An 11,953-nucleotide genomic window follows, 5' to 3' on the forward strand; every position below is an offset into this window, starting at 1 on the left:
AATTCAAAAAATGAACATTAATTCGCGAATATCTCAGAAACTACTGGGTTCATCGAAAAATTCCAGAAGAGCCTTTTTTTGGGAAATTTAATTCTCTGCAAAAAGTGTTACTGACATTTTCTCCTGAAGCCAATAGTTTCCGAGATATCAGAGAGATTAAAAAGCAATATTTTTCATTCTGCCTCGTATTCTCTTCATCATCAATTCCACTACAGAAACATTGAACTCGTGAGCAAGATGAACACAGATTTACCCTATCAATATCATTACTCAATTATCATAATTATCACTAATTTTTTTAATTACTGAACTCACCTCTCGTGGCACTCTTAATGCAGTTTCCCCGAACGTTATTTTATTTTCAACTAATGTAATTATTGGTTGATTTATAACTCCAATTAACTGTAATTAAGTATTTTGTTTTTTTTTTTATAAAATGGCACATGATCCTGATTCAAGATGTTTTTATCCCCGTGGCCAGGGGTGGAGGGATGATTTATTGCAGGCTGTTTGTTGCCCACTGGGCGATTTCCGTGGGAAGTCCCACGTAGTTTTTCACTGCCTCCAAGACTTGCTGAGGGGTCAGGAGGAATTTGAAGTACTGGTATTCTTTTTCTGTCCTTGCTGTTGCATTCACTGGGGCAAGGAGCTCTAAATTCTGGAGAAGAGAAAAAAAAACAAAATTATTGAATTTTATATTTTACATTTTAATTTGTTTTGTCATGAAGAATATCATTTATTTACCTTAATATGTTCAAATGCCTTCATTATCACGGGCCGCTGGACGGTTTGAATTGAGGACGTCTGATTCGCGAATTTAATGTATCGATTCAAGACAGTCTCGAAGTTCAATGGCTCGCCGTCGTAAATTTCAGTCTCATGTTTCATTGCGATAATCTAAAAATGAAGAGCAAAATCAATAGATGCCCGCTAAGCATGCGGAAGCTTCCGAATTCAATAAAAAAATCCAGTTACTGTATTTTTCATGAAATTCGAAAGAAATTAATTTATTCAAGGGAAAAAGATTTGGAAGAATGGATGGAATATTTACCAAACTCATCTCTAGGACAGAAAGTCCCTCCAACATGGCGACTTTGTCATCTCTGGTGAACATTTTACTAGCCTCAACAAAGTCGTTGACCTGGAAAATACAAAAACGTCAATAATTCATGAATAAAATTCCCAAACTCCCACAAATCAATTCACCTCGAGCCTCTGATGCTTTTCATCAAGTGTCCCCACAGCGACAGCCAGAAAATTCCTAAAGCTCCTCTCACTGACATCAATCTGGTACATCCTCTTCAGCAGATTCACCATGGTAACATTATTCACAAGATTCTCCACGTAATCATTCCACATAGCCCCAAACTGTGGATCAATAGTGCAGTCCTCGTAGGTCTCCTCGATCCTGTTGACATTCTCATCATCTGGGATGCTCAACAGATCCTTGAAGAGCTCCAGACGATCGTCAAAAGCTGTTGTGGGTTGCTCACCCCCAGAGTTCTCCCCGGGGAAGAGGAATATCTGCCTGTGGGAGAATCTGGACTTGACCCTCTTCTCCAACAATTCTATTACGTCGAGTCTGCAGGTAATACCGAGGACACAGATGGGCGCTTGTGCTGATTGTGCCACGTCGAAGAGGTTGTAGAGCAGGGTCTGGTTCTGGTGCGCGCAGAAGAGGTCGAACTCGTCGAGAATGAAGATGCAAGGTTTTGTTCGCTTCTTGTCACCTGCAGAAACAATTTTTAAAATCATTCGAGTCGATGAATCCTCGAGGAAAAAATTGAAATAAAAATTCTAGGGGAACCAGGGGGCCTCACACATCATCAGGAAGTGTTTGTAAATTTCCGCCTGGTAAAACAAGAATAATAATCGATGATTGATCAAGAAATATATTTTTATTATTCCCCTAGATGAAGCAATAGTAATTTCAATGGTTTTCTCAAAAAACGATTCGAAAAATCGACATTAATTCGTGAATATCTCGGGGACTGCTGGGTTTATCGAAAAATTTCACAAGACCATTTTTGTGGGAAATTTAAGTCTCCACACAAAGTGTTATCTAACATTTTACCTTTAACCCAATAGTTTCGGAGATATGAGAGAACTTGGAAGGCAATATTCTTCATTTAACTTCATTCTTGTCACCTGATTTCAAGCAATCCAGGAGAAAGGTCAGGTTCTCAGCGAATGTCCCAAAGACCTTGTCCCCCACGACGTTCTCCAGTTGCATCTGCCTCGTGGCGTCCTTTAGAGCAAGACGATCGTCCGTATGAACGAGGCCGTGGAGGTTCACGATGAGAGCATTCTCTTTGAAGGATTTGGAGACCGACAGCTCCTTCAGGACTGAGTTTATCAGGGTCGTCTTGCCACTCCCTCGAGGGCCAATCAACAAAGCTGAATTACTTTCTCCTAAAAATGAAAAAGATCGTATTTATAATTAAACCAAAATCGCCAATCGATTGAGTTTAAGTGAGGACGAAATCAAAAGTGTTGAATTAATTTCGTTGATTCTGTGATATTTCTCTCATCCTCAATTATTCTTTTCGTTTACTATTATTTTCGGGTTTAAGTAAAAACAAAATTAAAAGTGTTGAATTATTTAATTGATTCTGTGATTTTTCTGTCATTATCAATTATTATTCTTGTTTTGTTGCATTAGGCACCAGAAGGAAGTTTACAAACACTTTTTGATGATGTCTTCCTGTTTTTCACGTATAATTAAAACGAAATCGCCAATTGATGGAGTTTAAGTAAAGACAAAATCAAAAGAATTGAATTAATTTAGTTAATTCTGTGACTTTTCTCTCATCATCAATTATTATTGTTGGTTTGTTGCATTAGGCATCAGGACGAAGTTTACAAACACTTTCTGAGGATGTCTTTCTGAATTTCGTGTATAATTGAAACAAAATCGCCAATTGATTGAGTTCAAGTGAAGACAAAATCAAAAGTGTTGATTTAATTTCGTTGATTCTGTGACTTTTCTCTCATCATCAATTGTTGTTTTTTTTTTGTTGCACCAGGCACCAGGAGGAAGTTTACAAACACTGCCTGATGATGGCTGAGGCTTCCTGGTGCCCCCAGAATTTTCATTTGAATTTTTTCCTCGAGGATTCATCGACTCGAATGATTTTAAAAATTGTTTCTGCAGGTGACAAGAAGCGAACTAAACCCTGCATCTTCATTCTCGACGAGTTCGACCTCTTCTGCGCCTACCAGAGCCAGACCCTCCTCTACAACCTCTTCGGCGGGGCACAATCAGCACAAGCGCCCATCTGCGTCCTCGGTATTACCTGCAGACTCGACGGGATAGAATTGTTGGAGAAGAGGGTCAAGTCCAGATTCTCCCACAGGCAGATATTCCTCTTCCCCGGGGAGAACTCTGGGGGTGAGCAACCCACAACAGCTTTTGACGATCGTCTGGAGCTCTTCAAGGATCTGTTGAGCATCCCAGATGATGAGAATGTCAACAGGATCGGAGAGACCTACGAGGACTGCACTATTGATCCACAGTTTTGGGCTATGTGGAATGATTACGTGGAGAATCTTGTGAATAATGTTACCATGGTGAGTCTGCTGAAGAGGATGTGCCAGATTGATGTCAGTGAGAGAAGCTTTAGGAATTTTCTGGCTGTCGATGTGGGGACACTTGATGATAAGCATCGGAGGCTGGAGGTGAATTGATTTATGGGAGTTTGGGGGGAAGGAAGGGGTTTAACAAGAAATGTGACAATCTGTCATTAAAATCCCTAAATCATCCTCACCAGCGTCAACAGTCCTCTTCAACAGCTCCAAGATGTTCTGTCGCTCCTTCCCGTGATGCCGGAACTTCGTCTCGGGGCACAGAATCTTCCTCTTCAGGTACTTCCTCGTCAGCAGGATCATGTTGTCCTGGAAGTCAATCGCCATGTTCTTCTTCTTGCTCATTTTCACAGGTATCCTTCGAGAGGAGTCTCCCAATAAATTTCTTCACTCTTTCCGCAAGTACTGTAGCTCCTGGAAGTGATAAAATCGGTCAGGGGCCTCACATAACCTTTAACCGGACGAAAATAGAACTTCAAACTGGAGTATTGATCCCTCGTCAACTCACTTCACTGATTCTTCAACTATTTCATCCACAAATTGACGACTCGGGGGCTTTAAACCTCGGGGAGATGACTTTTTTGTAGTAATCGACGGTTTGTTTGGGTTCGGAGCAGGCTGAGGAGTCAATTCCACTCCTTTGCTCCGCTTTTGGGCGGTGTTTGGGGTGGGAATTGGGGGTGACAGGAACTGGCGCAACTACAGTACGAATTGTTGACTGCATTATAGATTTCTGGATTTAAAATAATGAATTTGTAAATTAAATAAAAAATTCCAATGGATTTCCAAGATTTTACGTACGCATTTTTTTAAATATTTCATTGAACTTTTTATTAGTTTTTCGCCGATTCTATTGAAAATTTCGCAACTTTAATGTTAATTCTGCACGTTTAGGTTTTTTCAAGAGAAATGGTTAGCAGGAAATATTCTGTAGGGGAGGGTAGGGTAAATGGACACTTTTGACTTTTTTGAAAATATTCATAACTCAGTAACAGATTTATCAATTGAGCTTAGTTTAGGCTCATCATAAAGGGAAAGAAATGTTCTGTACATTGAAAACAAAATTATTGAATTTCACCAACATTTCAAGCGGTCATTAACATTTAAAAAAAACAAGTGTCCATTTTACCCCAACATCCTCTAAACAATTTCTAATACTTGTCGAAGAAGAAATTATTATTTTTATGAAATCAATGATAATTGAGGAAATAGCAAAATTTCATGAGGGATAATAAAACACAAAAAGAAATTATAAAAATAATTTTCAATTTTTTTTAAGGGACTTTCAATAATTTTTTAGTATAAATTGATTGTTTTTGTATTTTTTGTTTGAAAAATAAAATGAATAAAAAACAGTTTTATTTTAACAAGTCGAGTCAATTTTTCTATCTACAATAATGTTCTAAATTTTCCTCTCCAGAATTGTCTCTGGGATGTGCTTTGATCCACACGCCCCCTTTCACCCTCACGGTGACTCGAAATTTCGGTGAAATTTCCTCCCTCCCAGGCGCCACGTCCAGGTGAAATCTTCGTAAAACTGCGCTGATCATCGACTTCATCTCCAGAAGCGCGAATTTGTACCCTGAGAACATTTGTATCGAGTTCAGAATCAACGTTCAGCAGAAATTTTCAATGGAAAAAGCCTGTAAAAAAATTAATGGAATTCGAATTTTCTGCCCAACTTATTCTATTGAGATATTTTCTATAAAAATTTCGCGAGTCAAATTTTTCAATTTTTTTTGTTTGATTTTTTTTAATGAAAAGACGAGAAAAATAGAATGGAAAAAAATGAGAAAATTCATGTCAATTTCTACAGAAAATGTCTCAATAGAAAAAGTTGTATAGAAATATGAAATTCTATTGATTTTTTTCTATGAAATAATATCTATTGGACCTTCAATATAATTTCCAATAGAAGTTCAATAGAAATCCAATAGAATTTTTTAGAGAATTTTTCAGAATTTTAAAAAAAATTTTTTAATTCGCTAGATTTTTCTATGAAATTTTTTTCTTCCTTGCATGACCATCGATTTTTACCGATGCAGTTCCTGGGGCCAGCGCTGAACGGGAGGTAAGCATAGGGATGCCTTTGAGATGAATTTTCCGAGTTGAATCTCTCTGGATTGAAATCGTGAGGATTCGGGTAATGGTGGGGAAGCCTGTGGGTGCTGTACGGCATTATTAATACTCCACAGCCTTTCGGGATGATCTTCTTCCCTGAAAAAAAATCATCAGCTGAATTTTCGGGGAATTCGGATGGATTAGAAAGGACGTTTCACCGTTATTCTAGATAAAAAATTGGTACTTAAGCAGAAATGATAGTTTTCTCAACAAATTACCTCAATTTTCACAACATTTTTTTCCATCTCAGTGCTACAAAACTTCTTAAAACTCAATCATCAAGTTTAAAAAGGGGCACTCGAGGTATTTAATTATTTACATTCAACTAAATTGATCAATCGATCAATGAAAAATGGAATTTCCTTAATTATCTCCCTCGATTGCTAGCGATAATTCTACCTCAATCACTTGAATCAATTCAATAACTAATCAATAATTAATTAAATAATCAATCGACAAATGAATTTAAATAAATGCAGGCGATGAAGATATGTTAATAACTTGATTTATCTACAAAATTGTACTAATTGATTCAATAACTAATGAGTAATAATCAATAGAATTGGACTACAGTGTGAAGAACCTCAAATGAAAAATAATCCATTAATTTTAATTAATTGATAACAATTCGAATCAGTAGTGAAACGATGAAGAAAGAGACAATTCAAAAAATGAACATTAATTCGCGAATATCTCGGAAACTACTGGGTTCATTGAAAAATTCCAAAAAAAGCGTTTTTTTGGGAAATTTAATTCTCTGCAAAAAGTGTTTGTGACATTTTCTCCTGAAGCCAATAGTTTCCGAGATATCAGAGAGATTAGAAAGCAATGTTTTTCATTCCGCCTCGCATTCTCTTCATCATCAATTCCACTACTGAAACATTGAACTCGTGAGCAAGATGAACACAGATTTACCCTATCAATATCATTACTCAAGTATCATAATTATCACTAATTTTTTTAATTACTCAACTCACCTCTCGTGGCACTCTTAATGCAGTTTCCCCGAACGTTATTTTATTTTAAACTAATTTAATTATTGGTTGAGTTATTACTCCAATTAACTGTAATTAAGTATTTTGTTGTGAGACTTTATTTCCCTCACCGATTTTCACGTCTTCCCCGAGGGTCCTAGCGAAGAAAGGAACACTCGGGTACATCCGCAGTGTCTCCTTGACGCACATCTCGAGGCAGCGCATCTCCCGCAGGTCCGCCAGCCCCGGGTCCCTCCGGTCCCCTCCGAAAATCGTCTCCAGCTCCTGATAGCACCTCTCCTGCCACTTTTTATGCTTCGACAGCATGAAGAGCGTCAGGGCTACAGCAGAACCCACCGAGTCCTGTCCCGCCAGCATGAACGTGCAGCACTCGTTCCTCACGTCCTCGTTCGAGAAGTCCTTGTGCTTCCCTTTCGCCTCGATCATCAGCTCGAGGAGAGAAATGCTTTTAGATTTTTCGGAGGATTTGAGGACCTTCTCGCAGGCGAGGGAGAGATCGTCCTTGTGGCTCTGCTCGCGCTTCCCGTGGGAGGTCCTCCGGTAGATCCAGTCCGGGAGGAGCCAGGGATGGGTCAAACGGTAGGAGAAGAGGAGCTGACCCTTCCGGAAGGGCGAGTTCGATATCTCGGATTTGTTCGTGTTCCCTAAAACTGTTTCTGGGAGGTGGAAGAGAGGATGAAAAAATCGGAAAGATGACTTGAGAAATTTGTTCATTTTATAGGAACGGATTGGAGCGAGTTGAGGATGATCTAAAGAGATCAAATAATTTTAAGAAATGTTTGAAAATGCGAGGTGGTGGCGTCGTCATCTTTAAAGCTCCTTGTAGCAGGGGGTATCCACGCAAGATGGCGGCGCCGACACTTGTCGACCAGCTCGTATTTTTGAACATTTCTTAAAATTATTTATCCTCTTCAAATCAACTCTAACTCGTTCCACCCAATTCCTTGAAAGTGAACAAATTCAGAGGAGCTACGATTGACTTTTAATGTCCAGTTAATTTTTTTATTGTAAAATTAAGAGGTCTCGGGGAATGAAGAAATCTGAAAGATGACTTGGAAAATTTGTTCATTTTATATAAATGGATTGGAGCAAGTTGAGGATGATCTGAAGAGATCAAATAATTATAATAAATGTTTGAAAATGCGAGGTGGAGGCGCCGCCATCTTTAAAGCTTCTCGCGGCAGGGGAGGGGGTATCCATGCAAAATGGCAGCGCCGGGACACATGTCGACCACATCGTGTTTTTGAACATATTTTTAAATTATTTAGCCTCTTCAAATCACTTCCAACTCGTTTCACCCAATTCCTTGAAAGCGAATAAATTCAGAGGAGCTATGATTGACTTCTAATGTCCAGTTGATTTTTTGATTGTAAAATTAAGAGGTCTCGGGAGATGGAGAAATCTGAAAGATGACTTGGAAAATTTGTTCATTTTATATAAATGGATTGAAGCGAGTTGAGGATGATCTAAAGAGATCAAATAATTTTAAGAAATGTTTGAAAATGCGAGGTGGTGGCGTCGCCATCTTTAAAGCTCCTTGTGGCAGGGGGTATGCACGCAAGATGGCGGCGCCGACACACTTGTCGACCAGCTCGAATTTTTGAACATTTCTTAAAATTATTTATCCTCTTCAAATCACCTCCAACTCGTTCCAAACAATTCCTTGAAAGTGAACAAATTCAGAGGAGCTACGATTGACTTTTAATGTCCAGTTGATCTTTTGATTGTAAAATTAAGAGGTCTCGGGGAATGAAGAAATGTGAAAGATGACTTGGAAAATTTGTTCATTTTATATAAATGGTTGGAGCAAGTTGAGGACGATCTGAAGAGATCAAATAATTATAATAAATGTTTGAAAATGCGAGGTGGAGGCGCCGCCATCTTTAAAGCTTCTCGCGACAGGGGACGGGGTATCCATGCAAGATGGCCGACGCATGTTAACCACCTCGCATTTTTGAACATTTCTTTAAATTATTCATCCTCATCAGATCACCTTCAACTCGTTCCACCCAGTTCCTAGAAAATGAACAAATTTTTTAAGCCATCTTTCAGATTTTTTCATCACATTAGGCAGTTCAATTACGATAATGATAAATACTTCAACAATTAGTCGAAGAATGTTTCTGGATTGTTTAGCAATTACCATTGAGGATTTCGTAAACAGAATCATTGACGGCACGAGTGATATCGACGCCTAGCTCTCCAGAGCCCTCCAGACACTTGACCAAAGTCTTCGCAGAGCGGTTGAAGGTCCTCACGAATTGCTCAAGAACGTTTACATGGAATATCGGCTGGAGTATCTTGCGATGGGATCTCCATGTTGACACATCACTCGTTATGAGTCCTTTGCCGAGAAAATTATGCAGCAGTTTGTAGAATAGGACTTTGTCCGTGTGCTTGGGACTGCCGAGGACTTGCTGGATATCGTGAGGCTCCAGGAGAACGACGAATGGAAATATTGTTACCCAAAGACGAAAAAAGGAACCGTACGTGGTATACGCGACGTGAGACATTGTTTTAAGTACTAAAAAAATATTAATTAATCTAATTAATCAATTAATTATGATTATATATTCGTTAATTTTAATAATTAATTAGTTAATTATATTAATTAACATACATATTTTTTATAAAAAAAGGTCTTGTGACGAAAAATTTGTTGTCTTTTTTTCACTTTTCCTTTATAAATTTAACTTTTTACTTCTTTACAATTTTTACTTACACTCTTCATCATAAAGATACCCAGTATTCCCTAAAAACGGAACAATCGTCGGTCCATTCAGCGTCAAGACTAATTTGACAGCTCGGAGATAATTTTTCAATCTCCAGATTCCATAAATAATCACCAGAATTACTGGAAAAATCCAGAAATCACTGACGACTGATTCCCACTGCGAAAAAAAAACAAAACAAATCTTCATATCCTCTAATTTATTCTTTGAGAAGGCGAGAGGAACTGCAGATGCGGTCGGAAAAACTCATTTCGATCACGCGCGCGACGGAAAATCAATTCACATCGATTAGGGAATCCGCGCTAAGAGAATCTGACGAGAATTAATTAGTAATAATCGGACGTAGGAAAGTACTTTGGGGTTTTAGTATTTATAAATTTGATTTGCTCACCATGATTATTTATCAATTATTCCGCTAGTTATCGATTTCACGGTAAATTTATGCTTTCAATAATTTATAAACAATTTTGAATTTTGAAAAATGAAATTAATTAATTTTCACCGATTTTTTTATTAAATAATTTGATAAAAAAAGTCAACAACAAATGAGAAACTTTTTTTCACTAGCGGTTAGCAGTAGCGTGCGCCTTCTTTTGCGCGTTACCACCGAGTGATTGAACAATCTGTGATTTTTTCACTCATCGTAATTGAATGTAAACACTCACGGTACATTTTAACAACTGCAAATAAATCCGCGTTGGGAAGAAGTTTGAAAAAACGAATGAAGAGTGAAATATCAAAACTATAATAATTATAATAAACTGGGATTTTTTTCTCCGTGCAATTAATTTATTCGATTCGAAATAATTAATTTTAGACTCGATTCTTTTCCTGTTTTCTCAGCCAATTGAGTTTTCAATTTTTTTTATAATCCATTATTTATTGTCATTGATCGGAGTTGACACTATTGAATTTAGAAATTGTCCACTCGAAAGGAGAAAATGCGTTGAACTGGCCAGAAAGTGAGAGGACAACAATGAAAATGTATTTAAAGAAATAGCCGTTTAATTATTAAGCAGTTTCGAATCGTGTCACGTATGCCGTTCGCGTTTCGATTTCCTTATTGAATTTTTTTTCTCCACTACCCAGGCATTAATGAAATGCTCAAACCGCCCAAGTTGTTGTGAACATGTGTTTCGATTGTGAATGGATTTTTTCTTTTCTACAATTGTTACAGACAATTTGAGAAAACAAAAAATAAATAAAAAAACAACAAAATTGTTTTGTTTTCTACAATTGTCTGTAACAATTGTAGAAAACAAAAAATCTTTATTAATTAGGCCTAAAAGTAGTTTTAACAAAATTAGTTTCAACTTTTGTTTCATCACATCGGGATTTACATTTCAGTAGCGAAGCGGATTTCCGTGGAATTTCTCCGAATCTAAAGGAGAAAATGACATTTTCGTACTAACCTTTTTTATAGAGCGAATTGAGGGCTACAAAAAAGGTCATGATAAAAATTTCGCTGTCTTCCTTAAATTCCGAAATATTCAAAGAAAACCAACCCTTGAACGAAATTGCCTCAAACCATTGCACCTCTTCACTATCGAATTGCAATTAAAATGTGAAGATCACAATTTCTAAGGACAATGTCTTCAACCCATCCCCACTCCAACCGTTCCAATCCTTACATTCGAGAGCCTGAATCCCTTGACCATATCCTCACTACCTCCTCTCGATTTGATTCTCTTCGTTTTGAATACTTCAATGACGCTCTTTTCCTGCCCACTTCACTGAGTGCACTCCTTGACTCTTCCGCTACCTCGGCCCTTAGAAAATTCTATAATTTTGTATTAGAGCTTTATTTCAGAACTTTATTAAACGACTGTAACTTCGACATTAAACAAATGAATAATGATCGCAATGAATGGATGGGAAAAATAAATAAATAGAAGTCATCGTTGAATCATTGGAATAAACCCATAGATTAACGAATCTACTGAATTTCTCAATGAGTTCCATGAATCCATGTCTTTTCAACTACGCTATTTCAATTACCGATTGTTCAACTAATACTTTTTCAACTAACGATATTTCAACCACGACATTTTAACTGCTCAACGTTAAATACACATCAGTGAGATGAGATTCCTAGAAAATCTATCTTTAAATCTCTTGAAACGTCAACAATTCAAACAAAATATTTGTGCGGTTTGTATGATATTAATTGATGTATTAGTTCAATAATTAAACTGAGTTGGATTACACTCTGCGTTAAAAAGCAAAGCATAAAAAAAAGAGAAATTTCAGCTAATTAAAAAAAAAGAAAGTTTACTAAAAATCAGTTGATATGTCGTAGTTCAAGTTGATCAGTTCAAATAACACAAGTTGAAATATCGCAGTTAAAATGTCGTAGTTGAAAATTTCAGTTGAAATGTCGTAGTTGAAAAGACATGCTACCAGTTCCATATAACCCATCATTTCGATTTTTCAACTGAGGTATTAGCATTCATTTTCTCACTTTTTTCAAATACTTTTGAGAGTTCTGGATAGCCCGTCGCTGGAATCATCGGAATAAAC

At 37.3% G+C, this 11,953-nt stretch overlaps 2 protein-coding genes across 2 annotated transcripts; both read right to left on the reverse strand.

Moving 5' to 3' along the window:
* Positions 1 to 105: 105 nt before the first annotated feature.
* LOC107037103 (origin recognition complex subunit 4) lies at positions 106 to 4,244 on the reverse strand. The gene is made up of 7 exons (XM_015255465.1): positions 4,094 to 4,244; positions 3,768 to 3,999; positions 2,149 to 2,412; positions 1,207 to 1,730; positions 1,052 to 1,141; positions 745 to 897; positions 106 to 658 (listed from the first exon to the last, which is right to left on the reverse strand). The coding sequence occupies exons 2-7, from the start codon at positions 3,928 to 3,930 to the stop codon at positions 497 to 499; spliced, it is 1,356 nt and encodes a 451-aa protein (XP_015110951.1). The 5' UTR covers positions 3,931 to 3,999; positions 4,094 to 4,244; the 3' UTR covers positions 106 to 496.
* Positions 4,245 to 4,961: 717 nt separating this feature from the next.
* On the reverse strand, positions 4,962 to 9,931 carry LOC107037102 (probable cytochrome P450 4aa1). The gene is made up of 6 exons (XM_015255464.1): positions 9,825 to 9,931; positions 9,424 to 9,592; positions 8,845 to 9,225; positions 6,812 to 7,357; positions 5,623 to 5,802; positions 4,962 to 5,167 (listed from the first exon to the last, which is right to left on the reverse strand). Exons 1-6 carry the CDS (start codon positions 9,825 to 9,827, stop codon positions 4,971 to 4,973), a joined length of 1,476 nt encoding a protein of 491 aa, XP_015110950.1. The 5' UTR covers positions 9,828 to 9,931; the 3' UTR covers positions 4,962 to 4,970.
* Between the last annotated feature and the right edge of the window lie 2,022 nt (positions 9,932 to 11,953).

Source organism: Diachasma alloeum, unplaced genomic scaffold, assembly GCF_001412515.2.
Source record: "Diachasma alloeum isolate Michigan unplaced genomic scaffold, Dall2.0 Dall_scaffold_00213, whole genome shotgun sequence".
Classification (NCBI taxonomy): Eukaryota; Metazoa; Arthropoda; class Insecta; order Hymenoptera; family Braconidae; genus Diachasma; species Diachasma alloeum.